Source organism: Paramisgurnus dabryanus, chromosome 7 (genome assembly GCF_030506205.2).
Source record: "Paramisgurnus dabryanus chromosome 7, PD_genome_1.1, whole genome shotgun sequence".
Taxonomy (NCBI): Eukaryota; Metazoa; Chordata; class Actinopteri; order Cypriniformes; family Cobitidae; genus Paramisgurnus; species Paramisgurnus dabryanus.
This window is the reverse complement of record NC_133343.1, coordinates 7,309,985-7,336,199: the sequence shown is the minus strand read 5'-3', so window position 1 is coordinate 7,336,199 and position 26,215 is coordinate 7,309,985. Positions and strand designations below refer to the sequence as shown.

The following is a 26,215-nucleotide window of genomic DNA, read 5'->3' as shown; positions in this document are numbered from 1 at the left end:
TTCAGGATTCCCACACCTTAGTTAACTTTAAATTCAATGACCTTTCAAGGACTTTTTCAGGTCCAATACCCTCAAATTGAAGGACTAAGTGGGGACACATTTCAAGTGAGAGCAAGGTTACATCGTGTTACCATTTTAAGATCCTTTGTTACAGTTCCCTGTTGAGGGAACTCGCACTGCGTCACTGCGGTGACACTTTGGGGACGCCTCCAGGGGTAAGTGCGTCTGAATGTGTATATCAAATTCTTCAATGTTGACGCTTAACGACAAAGACAGGGTGACGCGGGAGCCAGGAAGTATTTCGCTATCTGAAATATAGCCAAAGATGGCGTTACAGGGACGCAGGAAGTACGGCAAGGGAGATGCAGTGTCTGGTTACCTTCTCAGGGAAAAACAGTTAAAGTTTTTTGTGTCAAATACAACTATGCAAAAAAGCATTTTGGCATATAAGCGAACATTTTAGCAAGTGTACTTAAAAAGTCTAGAATTTTTATAATATTATCCTACACTTTTTTTCAGAAAACTTCTTGCATAAAATAGATTCAAGCAGTTTCAATGACCTGTATCTATGCATGGGAAATTTCAACAACTTCCAATGGCCTTGAATTGTTTCCCCAAGATTCACAAACTTTCAAGGATCCATGGGAACCCATGTACAGAACACGTACAGTAAATGAATGCTAGCAAAATATCTCTAACCATTGAGACGAAGACCAAAAGTAAAACTTGATGGCAGTGTGAGCGAGTAGACCAGATATCCAGTTTATTCTCCATCAGCAGGAAAATCACAGAAATGATCAACATGCAAGACTCGTTTCACGCACGCTCACCACCACAGACCTTTCATTGAAAATAAAGATTTGCACACAAACAAGCAAGTCAGTCGGTAAAATTGACATTTCACGCTCACACTCGCACGTACATACAGTATAGACATCAAAGTACTTTATAGAAAAAGTCTCTGTGCATTTTAGTACAGTTTGTCCCACGTTATCTGCACGTGGGTCGGAGGGTGTCTTAAAGTTTGGGCTGGTTTCTGTGTTTCACTTCAACCAAAGTCAGTTCTTCACATTTTGTAAGGTCCCTAAGATCGTATTAATCTCTTGTGCTTTAAAGATCTTTCCAGACTTTCTAACTGTGCCTTTTTGTTATTGCCGATATGGGGAAGGGGGTTCTTTATTCTCTACACCATTCATACACCAACACAATAATATTTCTATAATATATAAATCAATATATAACATACATATAGTTTGTATCTCTTGTAAGTCCACAATCGGTCAAAGGGATGAATGATCACAACACACAATCTCTCCCAACCAAAAATATGACCGTCTATAAACATTTCTTTATGGCACGAACTTCCTGAACGATTTAATAGTGTTTTTTTTTTCTTTTTTATCATACATATAAAGAATACACATACTTGCAAATATTTTTTCAAGCAATAAAATCTTTGTCGGAAAGAAATATAGGAATGAAGGAAATGAAGTATTGTTTTCGGTCCCGTACTATTCAAACTACCACTGAAATCCTTTGGTTTGTCCTTCTGCTAAAATACCTCAGAACTGCATTTGAAATGTAAGAGTTAAAAAGTAAATCCAAACTTCAAACACAAAAAAATTTATCCAATCTATACATCTCTATTTCCTGGCACAATAATATGCGTAAAATCTTTGCTATTTCGTTCTTGGCAAAAGCTTATTTCTTCTTTGCTGGTCAGAGGATGTAAAAAGAAACATGCATCTCCAAGACGGCCATCTTCTAACCACTCTCTCTTCATTTGAAAAATGTCATGAGGACTTGTTCCACTAGTTAATCCATTGTAGAGAGAGACACACAGATGGATAAGAGCAAAAGCAAAGCAATATCAACACAAGTCAAGCAAACCAACACTTTTCTGATACAGGTTTTCAAATTAAGAGATGAATAAATGTTCTGCATGTATTTATCTTACACATTTCAATAGTTTATATCCCCTTAAATCATCGCCATCCACAATTCCTCGTTTTTAGCAGCGCGCCGAACTTTCGTAAAGTTCTCGGTTCGTTCCTCTGCAACAAGCTTGTGTAGCTGAATTTATCGGTGGTCCTGTGTGTGTGTCAGTCGGCGTAGTGCATGATAGACTCCACGTAATTCCCAGGGAAGAGGCCTGTGGTGCCACACATCACGCCCTCATACCAGCCGTCGTCGTTCTTTTTGATGACGTAAATGATCGCGCCTTCCTGGAAGGACAACTCGTCTTCTTTGTCACGTGTGTAGTCGTAAATTGCCACCACTGATAGAAGGGAAACACAGAATATTATAGTAATTGCATACACATACCCTTTCAGCCAATTATAAAAAATTTTTTTACCTTTCTCCAGGTAAATGCGAGGAGCCCATGGTGGGTCTTCTTCAGCGTAAGGATCGCTGTACTCCACCACCGCTGACTCTTCCTCGTCATCACCGTCTTCATCCTCGTAGTCCTCCGGAGGAGGTGGGGGCGGGGCCGCTACCTCAAACTCCACCTCTTCTGCAGGGGGTGGGGGAGGCGGTGCGTCTGAGACTTAAAGGATAAAGTAATTATCAGCTGACTTTGAGAGAATCTGGTAACGTCTACTTGAAGGGATAGTTCACTTTAAAATGAAAATTCTGTCATCATTTACTCATCCTCGTGTTGTTGTAAACATGTATGAATTTCTTTTTTATGATGAACACAAAAGAAGATATTTTGAGAAATGATGGTAAACACACAGCAGATAGTGACCACTGACTTCCATAGTAGGAAAAAAATATATTGGAAGAATTGTGATAAATGACTAAGAAAATATTTTGATTAATGATGGTTCACTGCAAAAAATGATTTTCAAGAAAACATTTTCTTATTTTTACTTAAAACAAGACAAAAATACTATCTAAAAATTCTTAAATTAAGATGCTTTTTCTTGATGAGCAAAACGACCCAAGAAATTAAGTCTAGTTTTTTAGACCAAAAATATCAATTTTAAGTGATTTTGTGCATAAAACAAGCAACAAAAAAAATCTGCCGATGGGGTAAGCTAATTTTTCTAGAATTTTTCTTCAATTTAGTGTTTAAGAAAAAAAATGTTTTGCTTGTTTTATGCACAAAATCACTTAAATTTGATATTTTTGGTCTAAAAACTAGACTTATTTTCTTGGGTCGTTTTGTTCATCAAGAAAAAGCATTTTAATTTAAGAATTTTTAGATATTTTTTACTGAAAACAAGACAAAAATACTAAGAATTTTTTTCTTGAAAATCATTTTTTGCAGTGTAAGCACACAGTTGACGATACACATTTAATTCCAACATATTTTTTTCCTACCATGGAAGTCAATAAGCTGTGTGCTTACCATCATTTATCAAAATATCTTCTTTTGTGTTCATCATATAGGAACAACATGATGATAAGAAAATGGCATATTTTTTATTTTTGGGTGAACTATCCCTTTAAGCAAAACATAGAAGTAGGGATGCACCGATAGAATTTTTTTGGACCGATACGGATTTAAACAGACAACTTCTGGCCGATACCGATGCGGATACCGATATTAAACACTTGTATACAAGACTATACAGTTGGTCTATTAGCTAGTTTATTTCTGCATCAAATAATTTTTACCTGAACACGGATTGGATCTAATTAACATTCAGCTGACCAAGATATTAATAGAGGCACAAATTAAGCTAAAACAAATATAATAAGACAACATGACAACCTTCAAAGGTGGTTTTTGCTATTCAGCATTTATTTTATTAACGACATTAACTTATTTTTTTACATATAATGGATTTCTTTATGTAGTTAATTAATAAACAATCGGTATCGGCCTTTCTCGTGCTATTGACGATATGCCGATGGTTTCAAATTCATCAAAAATCGGCCGATAAATATCGGCGGCTGATACATGGGTGCATCACTACATAGAAGTCATGCTGGTGGGGGAAGTTGAAATCTCTGAAGGATGATGTGTTAGAAAAGGTCAAGAAAATAAGGGAGGAGTGTAAAAATAACCAGTGATCAAAAATCAGCAGTTAAAGCCAATGTTTCAAACCCATCTTTCTTGAGGCCACGTACACAGAGCAGCTAAATATGATTATGACCTAAAAAATTGCAATTTTAAATTTTCTCTCTGTCTTGGTACACAATGTAACTACAGAAGAGTCAAGTTTTAAATAGGAAAAATATTGAAACTCTTTGGTCATTTTTAGCGAGATGCTAATGGTCTAATCGGATTCAATGGATTATGCTAAGCTATGCTAAAACTGCTACCGGCAGACCCGGAGATCAGCTGAATCGATTCCAAAACTGTAAAATCAAATGTCTAAAATGTTTAGGGGAGCTGGAAAATGAGCATATTTTCAAAAAAAAGTGAATATTAAACTCAGCATGTGTACGTGACCTAAAACATGCAGATGATTTCAAAAAGTATGTAAAGGAAGATTTTAGATGGATCAACAGACTTAAAAGGAAAAGTGTGTGAGACTAAGTTCTAACACAAAGCATGCAAACTCATGCATCTAACACACACAATCTGAACTTCCTGTATGGATGACTTACTGGTCTCTTGAACCCGAGCCACAAAGCCCATGAGTGGCAGCTGAGGTGTAATCTGGAGAATAGAGGGGGGTGGAGGGGCCATAGGGGCTATTCACCCCAAAAAACAGACAATTAGAAAAGATGAAAAGAAAATAGGAAGAACAAATAGGGTGAAACAAGAAAACAATCAGAGCAAGACAGTAGGGGTGGGCGATATGACCAAAATTTTAGTTCACGATAGAATTCATTTTGTATCACGGTAGAGTTTTTATCTTTTAATAAAGTTTTATGTTATTCAAATATTTAATGCCATGGAATTTTCATAATTCTCACTTATACATGCATAAAAAAGAAGATAAAACAAACAAAATTCAAAGCTCTCTGAAGATAAACAGTCAGTGATGAAAGAATGATAATAAATAATAATGTATATTATATATCGCATTAAAGGTAGAAAAGTGTTTTAGTCAAGATCAGTGAGAGATTTTCACAAAATGAGTGACAGACAGGAGCAAAATTAGGTAACTTCCTCTTTAAGACCAAAGTCCGGATCCAATCTACTGTTATTGTGCGTTCACACCAGCCGCAGTAGAGCCGGCAAAAACACGCTATTTGCGCGTAGTTGGACTCTTGAACATTTTGAGTTTACTCGCGCGTGAAAGCCATGCATGAAATTCGAGTCATTCGAGATAAGCATTCATGCAGAAATTTCAGATTTATCAACTTGCGCGTTTCCCGCGGCAACGCTGAATTCACGCGGACCGCAATCCGTCTTTGTATTGACTTAACATGTAAATCACTCGCGCTTGCCGCCTCTTCCACGTCTGGTGTTAATGCCACATAACACATGCGTTTTCTCTTTCAGGTGTTTACTTTCTCTAAAGACCTAAATGGTCATGTTTATGAGGATACTTGCAAAGGTGGGAATTTTGACGTATATGTGTATATAAGGCAAATAAAGTGGCAAAAATGTTTACAAGCTTAATGAACAGCGGAATGCGCAACTTGCGTGCTCCTCTCACACGAGACAACGTGTGCATTTAGTTCTGTTGTTTTTGTTTTAATGGCTTAAAATAACTTGTTTTAAAACTGCTGTGCTTAAATACGTGTACAAACGTTACGTTTTCGTGACCACGAGTACAGCAACGTGACGTGGGTGCGTAACCTCAATAGAGATGATAGTCCCAAATCTCTACCGGTCCACAAATTTCTACTGGTTTATCATATCTACCGGTTCATCGCCCACCCCTAACGCATACCACCAGATTTTTGTAACCGCGCTTACTTTAAAGTGTAGATCACGCAATGGGCGTACAGGAGAATGTAGTATGTAGCCCAGGAGATGCATTGCATTTTGTCACAAATGCACATGCGTTGAACGTCTGTGTACATGTACAAGTCAAATAAACTATACTTTGCAAGGCTGTGCATTCGACCATGCATTTTAAAACAAACTACACTTCGATTTTTATACTTTATAGTCTATTCGTAATATTTTCTACTATTAGCAGCAATGGGGAAAATGTACTTAAAGGAACACGCCCACATTTTGGGAATTTAGCTTATTCACAGAGTTATAGCTTAGCTTATCTTAGCTTAGCACAGGTGAAGCTAATCTGTCTTTTATAAATAAAATAAAACTATAGACTCTTTGGATATATGAGGGATGTAATACTACCCTATAGGTACTCAAGATTAACATGAGATGAACAGAAACATTGTGTTATGTGAGCTTTAATGACTTAATATTTTGCAATTCCAGTTAGTGATGCATGATGCTAGCAGTTAAATACTTCCATCTTTAAAATCTTTGACACAACTTGGTTATTTAAGACCCAAGACTGTGCCAAAACAGTGTTAAAATATACTTTGTACAAGTTGTATAAGGACCTAATCTCTACCTTGGTTTTGGTTGTAGTGTGGTCCTCCGTTGAGCTGGTTTTGGATCATGTTTGCATTTGCATTCTGAGGCATATTGTTTGGCTGTCCCGTAACTGATGCTGGCCGGCGATACGGCAAGGAACCTCCCGCAGAGGGCGTGGGATGCCGCGTCATTGGCCGGTTCATGCTGTAAAAGTGAGGACCGTTGCCTGGAAGACATGAATAAACCTAATTCAGTATATTCAGAAATTTTTATTTGTCATAATTTACGCACCCTGATGCTGTACGAGTTTCTTTATTCTGTTGAACACAAAAGAAGATATTATGATACATGATGGTAAGCACAAAATTGACTCTATGTTACCATCATTTATCAAAATATCTTATTTTATGTTGAACAGAATAAAGAAACTCACACAGGTTTAGAACAACATCTCTCTAGGTCAATATAGCAGCAATGTAATGTTACAATAAATCAAATAAAAACTTTTATATGAAAGATGACATCATATAAAAGCCCCAAAAGGAAAAACGTACAGATGAGACATGTGGAGCGATGGAGGCGTTTAAGTGCAAAAGAAATTGGTATCCAACTACTGGATCACAGATCATGCAGGTGAAGCCTTGGAGAGGTAGAAGGAGAATGAGTCCTGGGTGATTTTGTTGGTGCTCACATATGTTTGCGTGCATGGTGTCATTCAAAGATGGAGCTGGGGCGGGTGAAGGGACTCACCTTGAGCAGGGGTGCTAGTTGCAGCAGCTAGACTGGTGTTGGTGTTAACAGGAAGGGTAGGGGGCAGTTGTGGGGGTGGTGGGATCTCGGGAGGGCCCTCTGCTGGTAGAGCAGGGGTCGGGGCAGGGGCGGGGGGCACTGGCTCGGGGGTGGGAGGTGGCGGAGGTACCGGAGGAGCGGGGATAGAAACACAGGGAGGAGGTTTGGGGGGATTGGGAGGAGCAGGCGCTATACCTGCAGCTCGGCACGCCACACAAAGACAGGAAGCCCAGGGGAGAACAGAGGTTGAAAGGAGAAACGGAGAGAGGAAAAGATACAGAAGAGGGGGTAAACAGAAAGAGGAGTTATTTTAAGCGGGATAGAAACACACTGTAAGTAAACTACAGCTCGGGAATCAGGAACTTCATGACCTTAGAAATATTAATGAATGTCTATACTATAAAAAGTGGAGCTCTCACCAGGAAAGGCTGTGGGCGGGGCAGGGGTCGGCACGGCGATGGGCACGCCCACACTGCCACTCCCACTGTTTTCTCTGCTGCTACTGCGGCTGCTGGGATGACTGCCGCCGCTGCTGCCACTGCTGACACACAAAAACAATGTACACGACACACGTCAACAACACTGAAGCATCTTCACACAAATCATCCAGATTTTTTCTGCACATTCAAAAAAAAATCACATTTTTGCATATTACACAGAAGAAACATCAAAATATCATAAAATCAACAAAGAGAGAAAGAATAGTAAGCACTGAGCAAGGTTAATAAATCAGACAATCTTCAGTCATTCTGAATTTTTTTTTTATTGACGCAAACAGATTCAAAGTTATCAACCTGCTGCCATACTTAACCTTACCGCGCCTATCGGTTTGTATAGATAGATACATGATGTAACGATCGCTAAAAAGTCTCCCTGTAGTCAATAATTTTCTCATCTTTGAGCATCATAATAGCATATATAAAAGTTTTACCTGTCACAGTAATGTCTTCATGCTTTAATTCTTTACCTGTCATTGACGAGAGAAATGTCGAGTTTTTACAGCAATCCATATTTCCACTATTATCCACTAGGTGGTGCTCTTACCCAACTTATATAACACTAAAGCATCTATGAATTCAAATCGTTGTTCTGAATCTGATCTCTAGCAACAGTCCTTTACAAAAATGCAATTATTGCTTCATTTTGAATACGCAGATTAGAGATGCTCGGATCGATTGGTATCGGCCAATAATGGCATGAAATGACTCGATCGGTACTCGCTAAAGATCTCGTGAACCGATCTTTCCATTTACTTTTGTCATCATAGAGATCCTGAATGCGGCTGCAGTTAAGAGAGCATTTTTACGTAACGCGAGCATTTTTATAACGAATCCGTGTATATTTAATTCATACAGTAAAGACTGTTAAGTGTTCATTTTTATTACTTTTAAAGGAATATTCCATTTTCTTAAAAGAAAAATCCAGATAATTTACTTACCACCATGTCATCCAAAATGTTGATGTCTTTCTTTGTTCGGTCGAGAAGAAATTATGTTTTTTGAGCAAAACATTGCAGGATTTTTCTCATTTTAATGGACTTAAATAGAGCCCAACATTTAATACTTAACTCAACACTTAACAGTTTTTTTCAACGGAGTTTCAAAGGACTCTAAACGATCCCAAATGAGGCATAAGGGTCTTATCTAGCGAAACGATTTTCATTTTTGACAAGAAAAAAAAAAGCTCTTTTAAACCACAACTTTTCGTCTAGATCCGTTTGTGATGCGTCAGCGTGACCCCACGCAATACGTCATGACGTCAAGAGGTCACAGAGGACGAACGCGAAACTCCGCCCCAGTGTTTACAAGTGTGTTGAAAGAGGACCATTCCGACGTTGTTGTATGCAGAATTATACTAATTAATGTCTTTGTGTCAGTTTATTGTTTACAATGGTCCGCAAATGTGCGTTTTATATATGTAACACGTGACCTCCCTACGTCACTATGCATTTACGTTAAGTCACGCTGGATCAGACCTAGACGAAAAGTTGTGGTTTAAAAACTGTTAAGTGTTGAGTTAAGTATTAAATGTTGGGCTCTATTAAAGTCCATTAAAATGAGAAAAATCCTGCAATGTTTTCCTCAAAAAACATAATTTCTTCTGGACTGAACAAAAAAAGACATCAACATTTTGGATGACATGGTGGTGAGTAAATTATCTGGATTTTTCTTTTAAGAAAATGGAATATTCCTTTAAGAGACATAAACCTTTTTAAAGAGATTGCAGAAGAAATATTTGATGTGCTTATTTATTTGATTCGCTATTAAAACAATAATATACCTTATTACTGTAAGTAATATAACAAAGGCAACATCTGTGATATTACTTTATCTAGAAAAAAATGTTAACAGTTACAGTCATCAAAGAGCTTGCATAGCAGCTTTAAAAAAAAAAAATCGGAACCGGCCGATCAATCACGAAGATAACAAATCAGTAATCGGTATCTGCTTCAAAAATCCTGAACGGGGCATCCCTAACCCAGATCTATGCATATGGAAATTAGGCCCCCACCTCTGCTCATCTGCACAGCTTGGATACACTTGAACTACTTCATATTTGGTTGAGCAATGCCTGTAATAATTTGATATTTTGCCGTTTTAAGATCAGCCGATTTAGTATGACATAATTTCAAATAAAAATCCCTTAATTCGCAAAAAAGTTTTTACGCTCGCTTGGTGTGGTTTTTGATTTATGCGAACAATAGTACATGTGAATAATAGGAGAATTAATTCTGACGTAGCGAACATTAAACCCACGTGACTTATCTTCTGGTGGTGATGTCTTTACCATATATGGAGCTTGATTTTGTCCTAATAGAGCGCATTTATTCTAATTTGACAACCACGCCCACCGGAGGGGAAAACAATGCAACAGTCTCCATTGACTTTGTATTGCGTGAGGCTGCCTCCTTGTCATTTTTGGCTTATAACAAAAAACAGAATTATACATAAAAGCAGCTGTGTGACAGGATGTACAGCTAACAAGCCAAAAACACAGAAATACGTTTTTATAAGCTAGCGAGCCTGGCTGCAGCAGGCGTAGTGATATTACACACTGCCCAAAATAGTGCCCTTGGTTACTTTCAATAGCAGGGGACTATTTTCAGGCAGTGCAAAATATCACTACGCCTGCAGCAGCCAAGTTACAGCAGCAAAGTCCTTTATTATTACACCAGTTTGAGAGTATAGTCCTAGCCATATCGGCCTAGAAAATCGCAACTTTAAATTTTCTATCGGTCTCAGTACACAATGTAACTACAGAAGAGTGAAGTTTTAAATAGGAAAAATATAGAAGCCCTTTGGTTATTTTTTTAGCGCAATGCTAATGGTCTACTCAGGTTCAATGGATTATGCTAAGCTATGCTAAAAGTGGTAGCACCACCCAGAGATCAGCTGAATAGATTCCAAAACTGTAAAAATCAAATGTTTAACTCTAGGGGAGCTGGAAAATTAGCATTTTTTTTTTTTAAAGTGGAATTGACAAAAGTGGATCGCCAATTACGTTTCCTTCCAGTGGACATACTTCTAATAATAGTTGTACTATGACAAGTTGCCTGTATCCACTTTTTTTGTCTTTAAACGCTCGTTTTTTGGGGTTGACAGCTTAAAAAAAAACATATTTCTGGATGTTTTGGCTTGTTAGCTGTACACCCTGTCACACAGCAGCTTTTAGGCATTATTCTGTTTTTGTTATAAGCCAGAAATGACAAGGAGGCAGCCTCTCGCAATACAAAGTCAATGATGATGAACGGATGAATTGTTCCCCCCGGTGGGCGTGGTTTTCAGGTTAAAGTCGCAATGAAATTGAAATGAAAAACTATATATGTATTTTTAATAGTGTGGTATTATTAACAAATGACTTATCTGTGAGCTTCATTATTTTTTAAAAATTCGTGTGTGCTCATAATCTTTAATCAAAAATGCAAATCTCCTCCCCTCCTCAAAACGATCTCTCTTCACTTCCGGTCAAAAGTATGGCAGGTGGGCGGGGTCCGGGAGAAGATCGCAGCGATTAGCAATTAGCAACACGACCCAACTTCAAACGATCCAATCAGATCTCGATGGAAAAATTCAAATCCAGCCCTGCCTTATTTCATCTCAAAAGCCGTTTCATTCGGATATACGTCACCACGGGGAAAATAAGGCAATCGCTACTTCCGTTTCATGGCGACTTTAAGACGCGCTGCGCTCTGTTTCTATGCCCTTGCTGTTAGTGCCTGCATCAAAAATTCTGCATTTAATTTTCTATGCACATCAATCGTTTATACAGAAATTACAAGCTACACTGCTAGTAAATGTATAACTTGCCAAATCGTAACTAAATGCAGTCCTATCTCTGCTCAAACAACTTCGCACCTAATTCGCATTTATTTGTTTTTCTTTTTTTGTGAATTTTGAAAAGACTTGCTTCACAATCCGACAGAAAGTAAAAAATCTACAGAAAGCTTTGCTGAAATATAATGCATACAATGTGTAACTGTTTACATTTTTTGCATCTTATTTGTGGTCAATAAATTGGCAATGGTTATTGTAAAATCTATATCAGTCATCCAATTCATCAAATTGTCCCCCTTAGGGACAATTTAGTCCGATTACTGGTTAATAGCCTGAATTTACAAAGAGAGATATCCTCATAACAACCTTGCATGACAATGACTGAAAAATTGTGGTTAAGAAGAATCTAAGAAGTGAAAGAAGAAGAGATGTGATTATGTGCTCTGTTTGTCCCCCGAGACTCTCAGTATCAGAGAGGGAAGATGAAGAGATAGTAAAAAAGACAAATAAAATAAAAGGAAAGCCGGTGGTGAGTAAAAAGCAATAAAGAACGCCTCTTTAAGTAGGCTATGGCTGTTTGCACCCAGAAAAAGCTCTAGTATGAAAGATAGAAGCAAAAGAGAAGAAACAAGAAAGTTAGTAAATAACAATTACTTTGGCCGAGAATCACACTGCGACGTAGACAAGCTTAGAAACACAGAACGACAGACAGGAGAGACAGACAGGTTGGGAAAAGTGAGGGTGAGACAGTATTGAGGGACCATTTCAAAGCCCGTCTTAGGGTTCTGAAAGTGGTTCGTGTTTAGAAAAAGTGTAAGTGTGCGAGTACCTGTACGTGCGGGTCCTCTGATTAACGGATGCAGTTCTAGCTGGACTCTGCAGGGGTGGTGCGGTGTTGCGGGTTGGACTCGGCACATAGTCGTTAGGGACGACGGGCGGACGCACTGGCTCGAGCGTCCGGTAAGGGGAGTGGCGCCTGCCGAGGGGGCGGGGTTAAAATATTTTAAGATTGCTAAGGGGTGGAGTCAATTATCATTGATGACTCGAATATTTGCATATCATCAGAGATTAAATCCATTTAAGAACATCACAGAAGAACCGTAGGAAACCTCATGCTGGAGTATATTTATAGGAATCTATTACGTGCCAACTAGATGTTTTGAGTGGCATGTAATGATGCACAAAGCGGTAAGTATGTCTCCCTCTCATTTTTCCATGGGGATTTACAAAAATGATCTCCAAGACATGAATTAAACAAATCAGCACCAAGCTGAATCACAACTTCACAGTCTTACATTTAAAGGTGCTGTGTGTAGATTTTAGGAGGATCTATTGACAGAAATGCATTAGAATATACATAACTATATTTTGGTGGTGTATAAAGAAATGAACTATATTGTTTTAATAACCTTAGAATGAGCCATTTCTATCTACATACACTGTGGGTCGCTTTAAATGGACGCCGCCATTTTGCGGCACCATATTGTAACAGCAACCTAAACGAACTGCTCTACTGAGCGCGTTTCGTCACTATGTTTTCTCAGACAATGACATGTTTGTCCTGTGACAGGTACCGTAGCTTTACTATATGTTTCGAAAGTGAGGTGTGAGCGGTGGACTGAATCGTTGGTTGCAATTGTCAATCTCACCACTAGATGCCACTAAAATCTACACATAGCACATTTAAAGAGAAGTATGAAAGGAAACAAACCTGTTTAAAAACAATTTTGTATTAATGAGGGAATGAACTACAATCCCATGTCACACTGTAAATGACGCAATTGATTATCTGCAGCTATTGATTTATTGCTTGTGATTGGGTGTTTATGTTGCAATGGAGACAGTGAGGTGTAGGGGGCTGTAGACATAAGCGGGAAGAACACAGTTGAGGTTTAACGGTAACAAACATCTGCTGTAATATATCAATGACATACGATAATAAACACACACACACACACAACATGACAGCTTGTTGTCCACAGTGACCTGCAGTGGCAAAAAAGGCACACGGACTAAAACACACACACAGTTCCAGTACGCTTTAGTGTGTTTGACCCTGAACAGGAAACAAGCCAAAATCATTAACAATGGTTTTCTGAGCAAGGCTGTCTGGAATAAAAATCAGATATGTGATGAAAGTAAACATATTTTAAGCAAAGTTCCCACACACATCAAATTTGATCATTTAAAGGGGACAAATCATATAATTTTTGCATTCAATTTTGTCCCTTGGGATTTACAACATTAAACAACATCCATGTGACAATATTAGTTTTTTATGACCATTTGATACTCTCTCACCGACTGCACTGTCCATTTGTTGCCTCTGTGGCTTTAAGAAAAGGCCACTTTGCATGTAAAATGAGAAAGTGTTTTTGTTTGTACACGAGGTAACAGCCTTTAAATTGTGAAAGGATCAATATAGGATCAATTCCTGATGAATTTTTATGTTAATCTGCAATACCGCGATTATCCACTAGATGACGCACTTACCCAATTTATGAAAAAAACTGAAGCCAAAACGTTATTTACTAATTTTAAACTATGTGTATGTTTTGATAATCATTCTGAATCTGATCTCTAAATTCCTTCACAAAAATGCAATTATTTCAGCTTTTTGCAAAAAAAAAATCTATTTTTAAAGAAAAATACCCATATTTAAGAGTTTATAAGCAGAGAAAAATACCCATATTTAAGAGTTTATAAGCAGAGGAAAAAATATAGATAGGATGAAAGTTTTTCCCTCGTTTCTATGTTTGTTGTTTGTTTGAAAGCAGAGGGTCTGTTCTGTCATTTGATATATTCGTATGTTTATGTATTTTTAACTCTTTCACCGCCAGCGTTTTTTTAAAAAGTTGCCAGCCAGCGCCAGCGTTTTTCATGATTTTCACCAAAGTTTAATGCCTTCCAGAAAATGTTCTTCTTTAAATATATAAACATACAATATACCAAATGAAAGAACAGACCCTCTGCTTTCAAACAAAAAAAAACCGTTTCATCCTACCTTCAGTGGTTCTTTTGTAATCAGCATTTGAATATGGGTAGGTTTCTGCAAAAACACCACATTTTGAGCAAAACGCAGAGATAATTCCATTTTTGTGACGGACTTTTCATAGAGATCCCATTCAGAGTGATCTTTAAAACAGACACGGACATGCAGCCGCTTGCCATAGGGCAATACTTCCGGGTTTAAAAAGTTGCGGAAGGTATCTGAACAGTCAGTAGGCTCTTCTAGTTTCCTGTTTTGAGTAATAAATACCAACCACTGCCACCTGCTAGTACAGAAAGTTATCTCGTCTCATGCAGTTACAGAATGCACGTGCCCATTGCCCGCTTGGCATCCATTTGGTTTTACAACTTTGGACTGCAGGCAATAAAAGCCGACCTCACAGTCTGTGCTACGTTGTTGGCATCGATTTGGTGCGTCCCTACTTTAAGATTCAATAAATGCTCTTTATTTACAGTATAGTATGAACTGCCTCTATGCCTTCTATAAAAACAAGAGCAACTTTTAAAAAAATTGTCAGCAATACAGAGTTTAACTTTCAAACCAAAAGCAAACCATTCAATTTCGATTAAAATAGGGATTAAAAGGGAAACAATCTCAATATGCCAGAGCTCTCCTCATAAAAATATAAATTATTTCTTTTACCTTAATAAACAGAATTCTCAAAATGTGCAAACTTACCCAATAGTGCCTTTCCCAGGGCCGGGGGGACTAGGTGGTTTCTGGGTAGGAGCAGCTGTGCGTGGAGTCGTACCCGCTTTCATATTCTGGGCGTTGACCTTTGGGTGACAAGGTCAATATTTTATCTTTTGAGTCTAAATGAATCCAAAGGCACTTTATACCACATAGACGTAAAACGCACATTAACAGAAGCCCAACTGATTCCTTACCTTAAACCTTAGTAACCACTACACTCAGTAATGAAGGCAATAAGAGAAGTGAGGAGAGAAAAGATATGAGTTAGTGTGAAAAGAGTAGAGAGGAACTCACACACAAACACACCAAAAGTCTCAGTCCACATGAGTCTTTGGAAAGGTTATATTTATTTAAAGAGAAGGTTTACCCCAAAATAGAAATAATGTGATCCTAATGGTCTGTGCACACCAAAAGGCAAATATGCGCATCACATTACCAGAGGTGTCAAGTAACGAAGTACAAATACTTCGTTACCTTACTTAAGTAGCTATTTTGGGTATCTATACTTTACTGGAGTAATTATTTTTCAGACGACTTTTTACTTCTACTCCTTACATTTTCACACAATTATCTGTACTTTCTACTCCTTACATTTTAAAAATCGCCTCGTTACTTCTATTATTTCGGCTTGTTTGCTTTTTTTCATTCCGGCTTGTCATCGTTAAAAAAAAACTATCTTGATAAATTGCATCATCCAGATAAATGCGATTGTGGTTGGATGAGAAGTATAAACATACACCATTCCGACACCCTATTGGTTTGTACGCAATCCCCGCCCCCCAGCTGACTGCAGATGATCAAAAGTTTGTTCGATGCTGCTGCACAGAAAAACATAAAAGAACCGCGAGAGCGATTAGAAAGCATGCGGAACAGTTTGCTCTCGCGATGCTTTGATATCATCCGCCATCCGTTTGTACAGTAACAGAACGCGGCATTCTGTCTTCAAATGGAAAAGTACGAAATAAAACTCGCGCATCACTTTCAGGTCAGTTCACATTCATAAGCCTGTGTAAATGTTAGTGATGGGCAGTCCGGCTCTTTCCATTGATTCGGCTCTTTCGGCTCAAGCTCCGGCTCTAGATTTTAGTGATGGCAGTCCGGTGTCATGAGCAATTCGGTCCCCCCGAGCAATTCGGTCTCCCCTAGGACCCCGATTGGTACCTAGCACTAATGCCTGCTCAAAAAATTGTCATTGCGATATCTCGTCTGTGTACGCGGTCTAGCAAGATAATTATGTTGTACAAAATAGAAGCATATATTTTTTTTAAAATAACAGTTAACCAAAAAATAATATGATAAACTAATATTCATGTTGCAGACACGTCAGTACTTTTGTGTCATCATCTGCTTTTCAAAAACCATGTACAAAAACAATACTTTTATTTTTGTAAATTATTAACATACCTTACGGAATATATTTTTTCATAGTAAAAGTGTAGTTATCATGGCTTATAATTATAATTTAGATGTGTGATTCAACTATGTAGTAATCATGTTTTGTATAAGTAATTAATGAGTAAGTAATTGTATAAGTAGACAGTAAAAAGTGGATATTATAATATCTAAATAATAAAATGACACAAGCAATGTGTAGATCTCCCACCTATAGCCTCATTTATATACTACTATATGAAACATATCATTTAAAAGACATCAATTGTAATTTTAACAACGTTCTAACTACATAAATCATAACGCGATTTTGTAGTAATTGTAATAAGGCGCTAAGAAAACTACCCATGAGGAGTTTTTTCAGCCAATGGAATCACGCGGGGTCCTAGGGGAGACCGAATTGCTTGGGGGGACACCGGCTCTTTTCATAGATTCGGCTCTTCTGGCTCGGCTCCCTTAGAAGAGCCGGCTCCCCTGCCTGCGTCTGAAGATTCGGCTCTGCTCGTTCACTACAAAGAATCAGCTCTTAGAGCCGCTCGTTCGCGAACGACCCATCACTAGTAAATGTATAGCTGTCTGCTGACACCAATCCATCTGTGTGATTTAAATAGTGTAACAATACCAATTTATATCAGGTAACTTCAGTTGTTCAACTTAAATGACATTGTGCTGCGTTGCGTTTTGAAGCATGGCAAAGATATTTATGCTAAAGACATCTGTTGTTTTGTATATGCTTATAACTACCCTAAATTTTATTTGCATTAACAAAACCTACTTAGCTGAATGCTTGAGTGTTAAATCAATCAAACACATAACCATACATACCAACTTTTGCTTTTGTTAATAGACATCAGCTGTTTCCTTAAAACTGACTTTTAATTTACTTACAAGAAAGACATTTAGTAATTCTCCTTAATTGCTTGGATTTATACTGACTAAAGTAAAGTATACTAAAGTCCATTAGCTACACAAGTACAGATACAGGAATATAGGCTATAATATATAATTGCATATTTGTATAATTGTAGTTTGTGTTGTTGTCAAAATAAAATTTTAAATGAAAACAATAATAGCATATTTCTATTCTCACACATACTATAGTTGTGTGAGATTTTGTTGTTTTTTAACTAAAGAGGGCACCACTGTAAAAGTTTTGCCAGCAGCGGCCCTGCTCTGAAGTTTGACTTTTTGCACCATTACAATATTTATAGGCAACTAGTCATCATATCTTCCTCTCTATGGAACACATGTTAATGCTCAGTAGTACACATATGTGGTTCTTTAATGCAGTGGTTATCGAACCTTTTTTTTTTCGCACCTCCCTTGTGTACAGAGTGGATTCCTTCACGACCCCCCAAAGAAAATGTATGACATAAACATTCTAAAACTTACAATTTGAATTAAACAAAACATATTAAATTATACCATGTATTGCTTTTGTTTAGTAGCCTTATTTTTTTAGGTTTAATTACACAGAATTTATAATAAAGTAATGTATTTCATAAAATATTATAAAACTGGGGCCCCTGGCACCATCTCGCGGCCCCCAGTTTGAGAACCACTGCTTTAATGTATTTGTTCGCATTGTATTGAAATGCGTTCATTTTTAATGGGCATATACTGTATGTGGTTGAAACAGATAGCCTAGTGCAGGGGTAGGCAACATGGAGTGCCGATGTCCTGCAGTGTTTAGCTCCAGGTCTAAACAAGCAGACCTGAACAAACTAATAAAGGTTTATAAAGTCACCTGAAACTACCGGTAGCCAAGGTTTTATAAGGGTTGGAGCTAAAATCTGCAGGACATCGGCACTCCAGGACTGATGTTGCCTACCCCTGGCCCTAGTGCATCCCAAATTGTTTAACATTAACATTTTTAATATAACACTATAGTTATTATGGCCTTTAGAAACATGTTTTAGAGGAGATAGGGTAGTGCACAAAAGGCCCCTGTGGTGCGGCCTAGGCTTTTTTCCGTAATGACATTTTTTCCTTACATTACTTTTACTTTTATACTTTAAGTAGTTTTGAAACCAGTACTTTTTCACTTTTACTTGAGTAAAAAGCTTAAGTTGATACTTCAACTTCTACAAAAGTATTTTTTAACCCTAGTATCTATACTTCTACTTGAGTAATGAATATGAATACATTTGACACCACTGCACATTACTTACTCGTGGGATTACTTGTTTTTGTGTCACTTCTGCAAACAAGGACAATGCTAATAACCTGATGTCAATAAGCGCTTTGCTGATTGGCTTGCGTGACAGTGCTACATGCAAAGTTTTTTAACTTGCGCATGACCAGCTACTAACAACGGTCTCGTTCATTTCAATACAAGCTTGGCAATATCTAGCGACACAAAGCGACAATGAAATGGCCGTGTCCAGCTACACAACAACAAAGTTGGTGGCTGGCTGCAGTACAATTCATAAACCCTGTCCTCTCCATGCACACGAACCGGACTCGGCTCTAAATAAAAAAATTATTTACGGTTCCAATAACATTTTCCAATAAAAGATCGTTTTGGTCCTTTTTCCGAAAGATAGTTGTTATCATGCTGATATATGTTCAATTGTTCATTTTTGTGATGATTCATTTTAGCTAGTAATTTGATGTTATAGAAATGGGGCGTGTCTTTATGATTGCCGTGGTTGAATTGGGCATGCAAGCATTTTGGCGGAAGTTTGATACCGTGGTATGATTCCTTCTGTGCATGCCCTGGCTCCAAACTGGTGTTTTTACGTAACGTGGCAGCGCCCATGGTTGGACATTTTTGGCTTCAATTCATTACAATAGAAACAAACAATGTCGCGTCGGCCATCTTTTTTACAGTCTATGGTTGATAATAGTTTAATTTTATGCAAATGACGAGCGACTCTCTGGAATTACAACCAAGGGCGAAGCAGTGGAGTTTACATCATCGGTCTCTTGTCAATTATGGTGCTTTTCCATTGCATAGTACCCCACAGCTTTGGTTGGGGTCAGCTTACTTTTGGGAGCTTTTCGACTGGGAGCAGTACGTAGAACCCGATACTTTATTCGTACCACCTCAGTTGGGGTTCCAAGCGACCCGAGCTGATACCAAACATGACCCGAAAACACTGTAGATCACTGATTGGGCTAAGAGAAACGTCACTACCAGCATCATCGCTATAATGTAAAATATTAGCTTTACCTTAGTGCTAGGTTGCGCTGTCTCAAGCAAACATGTTGTCATCTGTGCTCTTCCATAAGTTTCCAAACTCCTTTTTAGCGATGAAAAACATTCACAGGTTGAGAATCAGGGACACCATAACAGTTTTTTCCAGACTTGCAGTTTGTGGCGCAACATTCGCGATGAGCACGTCAGCATTATATATGCATAAATGCAACTTCAATGAGGCTCAGCGGAGCACCGTCGACTGACACCACGGGTGTTTGAACAGAAACTGAGGTGTGAGACAGAGGTAGTGATAATAAACGCGATGTGCAAACATGTATTTGTGGTGGCCAATTTTAATTTTGTGGCGGACTGAGAAATAAATAAATGTATGGGAATGTACAACACTCTTACTTATATGATGTCACAGCAGTAGGCAGCACAAATATAACGGCAAGCGATGCGACACGCTCTTTTTTCCCAGGTGTGTTAGGACAGCAGCAAGTTTAAAATACTAAAATACTATTAAAATTTTTTTAAATGCCGAGTCGGATAGAAGAAGGAAAGCGACGCAGTTGCATTTATTTAATGCGGTTTTAGACGCCCCGTTTGAGGCGAGCAGCATATCAGCCAATCTTGTAATTTGCATCACCCGGCACAAATTTGGGCCTATTGGCACCTTTGCATCGACTGTGTAAGGCCGGTGACACACTGGATGCGTGGCGTAAGCGTCTCAGCTGTGTGGCGTGTCCGTTTTTAATTCGGCTTCCATGTTACCAGGTTAGAGCTTGCAGACTGCCTGCATGAGACGCGCGTCTCAGGCGCAACTCGAGCCGCGCGGAAAACGTGTGCTTGCTAGAAATAGAACCAACGCCTATTTTTCACGCCACACGCAAGCGTCTTGGAAGCGTTTCCAGCCAAAATATATGTCACCTATAGCAACAGCAGCGCCGAGTCAGGCATGCTTCTGGTATGTACAGACACAGAAAACGCGACGCAGCCGCCACGCAACTGACACGCAACAGATACGCCACGCATCCAATGTGTCACCGGCCTAAGTAATCTACTCGCGCTAATAATTTAATTAGCTTTTGGTATGCACACACCATAATAATGACCATTTATATTTTGAGTACACTTTCCATTTAAGCTCGACTACCAGAAGAAAATAAATCACACAGCACTGAAAATATGCAAAAGCCGGCTTTTTTAATACTATAATTATCATAGACCAAGTTCACTTCAGTCTGCGTCAGATCTCAGAGTTAAGCAAAGCTCTTCCAACCTTAAACTATGGTTATATATATACACACACACACAGTAACATCCAAACACTGACTGGCGCCGGATTTACCTTTACGCCATGGCCTACGTCATCAAGCATACTGTAGTCAATAGGCTTGCGAATGTAGCGTACAGGCCTCTCGGGATTGGCTGGTGCAATGATCTTGTGTGTACGAGAAGTGTTTTTGTTAGTGGTGAGGATGCCGATCTCTCGTCTGGCCACCTTCTCTTTGTGGATGTCCACCGTCTGAGGAAAAATGTTAGAGTCTGTGAGCTTATGCAACAAGAAACGTGTCAAATGAATCGCAGAAGTGGATAAAAACACATCTGTGGTGCGTTTCTTTAAAATGAATGAACGTACCTGTGAGATGTGGTTGATGGAGGACTCCATGCGGCGTAACTGGGACGCCTGAATGTCCAACATCTGGAGCACATTGTTGGCGAGAGTGTTGATCAGATACGCAACGCTGGCCAAAGACTGAGTGGTGTAGCTTTTGGTTTCTTCTAGTGCTCTGTGCTTATCGGGAGACTAGAGAGAACAGAAGGAAGAAGAGAGTGTTAATCTCAGCACAGAAGGCTGGAGGTGAAGAAGAGCATCATATTGACGCGTGGCCTCATTTCGGTCCCCTTGCTTTCTCTCGCCTACATAATTCATTTCCTATGAGCAGTAGTGCGTATATGCCAACGGTGAAACAGACAATGCAGCGGCCAATCGGAGATACCCAGTACTGCTTCAGGCCACTGGCTTATTGGTTGCCTACAACCATCAATCAAGTCCTTGTGGCATAACCATGGTGATTTTTTTAAATGAATGGAAAGGCCCATTGATAAACAGTATAAGGAGTGAAGATAGTGGGGGAAGAGGGAGCCAGGGGCCTCATTTATAAAATGGTGCACAGAAAACGTCCTAAATTTGATGTTTAATCTATAAATCGCAAATTATCTTGAAATTGTGGGCAGCTAAATGGTTTAAGGGTCAGTGACAAAAACGGTTTGGCAAGATGAGAAATTAAAAAATCTTTTTTTTAAACTTGTTTTAAAAGCACGCATCAGTTTTATTTTAATGCACATAGTGTATTTATGTTAATTTAATGTAATAAAAAATCGCATACAAAATAAAAGTGATTTTTAGCATAATATATGGGTATGTGTGTGTGTGTGCTGTGTGTAATTATTATGTATATAAATACACACACACACACACACACACACATTCATGTATGTGTTTAAGAAACATTTACATGTGTATATATATATTTATACATTCTATAATGTATATAAATAAATAAATAAAAATACAAATTTTCTGAAATGTATATATGTATGTTAGTGTGTTTAAATATACATAATAATTACACACAGCACACACACACATATATTATGCAAAAATAAACGTTTATTTTGTATGCGATTTTTCCAGCACTAAGACTGAATGGACCCAAAAAAAATGTCAAATGGTGTAACTGCTAATTGCGCCAAAGAATGAGAAATATTACATATTTTATCCACCTTGATGGCATGTAAGTGTAATCATCAACAAAATGTATATTTTAAAATATAATTTTATTAGTTATTTATTTCTAAATGTAAATTTTATGCGTTTTTTTATTATTTGTCCTGACACATTCTGAAAAAAACTCTCAAATCTTTAACTAATAATGTAAAAAGGTATGTAAATATTATTACTAAACTAGATGACTATATTTTATTCCACAATTTCTATGAATATATTTATATTTTCATAAAAAAAAATAAAACCAGAAATTTTTGACTCTGTCTTCATAAAAGAGAATGTATGCAAGAAATCTGCAAATTTATTTAGAAATTTTAACCCTTTTACATTTACTTGAACCATACGGACACAAAATAATTGTCACATAATTAACCCTTAAATCTCTGCATTTAAATGATGCCTAATTAATGACAAAATAAAGAGCACCTGTCAATTTTTAAATCCTTTTCGAGGAGCAAGAATGGCTTATATTTTCAAAAACCTGCAGCAACCAGACGAGCAAAAGTTCGTACATCTGCTCAGACTCTGAACTTTTTCACGTCAAAGACGTGGATTTTTGCGTACACAGACTTTACGATCAAATATGCGTGTACGCATGCTTTATAAATGAGGCCCCTGGTCTGCCAGTATTCAAAACAAATGTGGATTTATGCAAAAGTTTTAAACTTTAAAACCAAGTAATATACATAACCCTGTCTGTGAAAAGCAACTTCTACTGAATGCATAAATGTAAATGCGTGCTAATGCTTCTGTTACAGGTTCGAAATGACATGAAGGTTACATCATTTTTCATGCCATTCCTTTAAGGAGCCTGAAGAAGACTATTAGCCATTAACACAAACAAGTTCAATCATTTTTATGACCAGCCCAGCAGTAAAAACCATTCTTGCTTTGTTCTTTTATCTGTCCGATAAAACCCTCATTGGTCTTCATTGATTTGAAGAAAACATAAAACCTTCATTTTGCGGTCGCCTTTAGTGACGGACGCAATGGACTTTTTCAATGACACCTTTGCAAATAATGCAACAATGATGTATTCAGCTGCAGTAGTCTTTCTCAAAACAAACCAGCACCCAGGCTCCTATGAAATAAAAGATTGTGGCTTGGTCTGAGACCCTCTTTTAAATCTGTCTGTAACGTGCATAACTTGAGGAAGTGGGTAAAGTCTAAAAAAACTACCAGGTTACCCAGAGCACTAAAAACAGACCACATGCAGGTAAAAAGCATCTCGATCTGCAGTAAACACCACCACAAATATGATCTAAACTTGTTCACATGTAGATATTTAAAGAGATAGTTGACAATATTTTCAACAGTACCAAATGTGTATACATGTATAATTTATTCTTATTTCACTAAACTAAACAATATCCTTTTCCGGTATGTAATGGATAGTGCCCCATTTTTAAAGCTCTAAAAAGTGAATCCATCCATCCAAAACTAACCCATACAGTTATTAAAAGGCATTTTGAGAATATTTACACTTCAAACTTTATAAACTACGGTCGTATGCATGTTTACAAAAGAATTGAGGCCAGACATACAACAAAAACCCATTGCATCACCTTTTTAAAGCTTTAGAAATGGGGCACTATCCAATGCCATTGCAAAGCTGAAAAGAGAGACAGCATTTTATTCAATATAACTCCAACTGTGGCTGAAAGACTAAAGGCATATACACCAATGCCTTGAGGGTTAGTAAAATACTGGGGTGAACAATTCCTTTAAAGTATTTATGAACCAAGCAACAAAGTTTAAAGAGCCCCTGAGATGCTTTCAGGGGGACCAAAAATTATGCGCAATACAAATCGAAATCCCCCTGGGTCACATCACAGGGCAAAACTTGTTAAACATGTTTAAAACTGTCAGCTCATAGAGCTTTGCACGTTTACAAGCCAGCAAAAGCGGCAACGTTCTCAAGTATGCAATATTTATAAGGAGCGCATCACGGGCGGAAAGGACACGAATGAGCATCCACATACAATCTCATATCCAGTAACATCCAGACAATGGAACAAGCGGGACACTTTTGGAAAAAAGTGTCAGATCTTGATTTGAAATGCTCTATTTCGGTAAGATGACCAAAGGTAAAAGAGAAGTGGAGATGTTTACACATGTATCCCCGAAGAGTGCTGAAAATATGAATTTATTCATTTTTGCTTCAAGCACTTCACAGTTTCCACAGTGAGTCATTAAACTTAGGGGAAAACCCATATGAAAATTTACAGCAGTTCTTAAAAAGTTATGAATAGGCAACATTAAAAAAAAATTCTCTGGTTAGATCCCTAAACTTTTAGATTTTTACTGCATTTAACCAACTAGCAAACTGTTTAAAAAATAGTACTCTAGCACAGGAACTATAACTACCTGTCATTTAAAACTACATCGATGACATCATTCCACTAGTATCATACAATTTCTACTTAGTTGCCTTATTTTCTGTTACTATAGTAATGTGTAGTAAATGTAATTTTATTTGAAATTAAGCAAATACAACGCGATAAAAATAGAAGTTTGAAAACTAAATCGGATTACACTACTAATACTACTATTAAAATTACACCGAAACACCAACTTTTTCACATATACACTTCCACGGTCCATAAACTAACATCGGTGGTACTTTAATACTTATGAAACGGTAATATTACAAAAGAAATAACAAATACATTCATCGTTTAAAACGTAAAAACACTGTGCCCATCCGCCTCCAGCAAGTAGCAGCACAGCTAACTTCAAAACCACTACGTTTTATTATCCGAATTTCTTTATTAACCTTTTCAATTATTTAAATATCCACCTTGGATAATTTATTTTGTAATGACTAACCATAACCCATTGATAAATGTATAGTATGTTTAAAAAAAAGACGGGAAATATGCTTTCTTTAGATGTGGTTAATTTGCGGTTTACACATCGGTTTCGCTTCGGCTATCGCGCTAGCCTGTTAGCTCCGTGTTCGAGGCCTTATTTCTTCACAAAACCACTGAAAACGATAAAGAGAGACCTCGTGTGACACATGGTAAATAAATGTGTAACAATCCATGCTTAATTATAAATCCGATAAAACAGAAGTATTTTATTCCGTTCGTTTGCATTTTCGCTCGACAGCATTAGCATTCGGATTGGTTCCTCTATCCCTCCTGTCATTTGTATCTGGATGTTTTCTCGTATACTCTCGGAGTTTTGAACGTTACCTGTATGTAGTTACTCTCGCAGTATTCGGCGACTCTCTCGAGGTTGGCGTAGCTATCCAGCAGAGCTCCTCGACCGGCAGGAATCTCTTCTTCCAACAGCATCTGCAGCTCCGCCATCTTCACATTTTACTGATACATGCAGGAGGAAAACACCACCATCACGCTCCCCTCTCTCTCTCCCCGTGTGTGGGTGTGTGTCTCTCGCTCTCTCAGTGATGGATGCATGAGGAAAACACCAACATGTCCCTCCCCTGTTTTCCTATTTTTTTGGAGGGTCTGTCTGTGGAATATTGTGATTTAGGTAGGTAGGTGATTTTTTTTGAATGGATAGACAGACAGATAGATGGACTGTATGGATGGATAGACAGACAGACCTGTGGGTGGGTGTATAGACATCCAGATAGATGGACTGGATTGATAGGTTGGTGGATGTGTGGGTAAGACAGCCAGAGGGGTTGGCAGATGGTGGGTGGATGGATGGATAGACAGACAAAACAGATATTGAATGAATTGGATGG

At 38.0% G+C, this 26,215-nt stretch overlaps 1 protein-coding gene across 18 annotated transcripts; it reads right to left on the bottom strand.

The window, feature by feature from the left end:
- Nucleotides 1-738: 738 nt before the first annotated feature.
- On the bottom strand, nt 739-25,969 carry abi2b (abl-interactor 2b). Of its 18 annotated transcripts, none has more exons than XM_065293639.2 (12): nt 25,698-25,958; nt 21,349-21,516; nt 21,058-21,234; nt 15,367-15,384; nt 15,158-15,255; nt 12,299-12,445; nt 7,615-7,733; nt 7,157-7,390; nt 6,444-6,632; nt 4,564-4,650; nt 2,357-2,548; nt 739-2,278 (listed from the first exon to the last, which is right to left on the bottom strand). In XM_065293639.2, exons 1-12 carry the CDS (start codon nt 25,812-25,814, stop codon nt 2,103-2,105), a joined length of 1,722 nt encoding a protein of 573 aa, XP_065149711.1. In that variant the 5' UTR covers nt 25,815-25,958; the 3' UTR covers nt 739-2,102. The 18 variants fall into 18 exon arrangements, with proteins under 18 accessions (XP_065149711.1, XP_065149710.1, XP_065149714.1 ...); XM_065293638.2 differs by having other exon boundaries at nt 7,615-7,736; nt 25,698-25,951; XM_065293642.2 differs by lacking the exon at nt 4,564-4,650 and having other exon boundaries at nt 7,615-7,736; nt 25,698-25,969.
- Nucleotides 25,970-26,215: the final 246 nt, after the last annotated feature.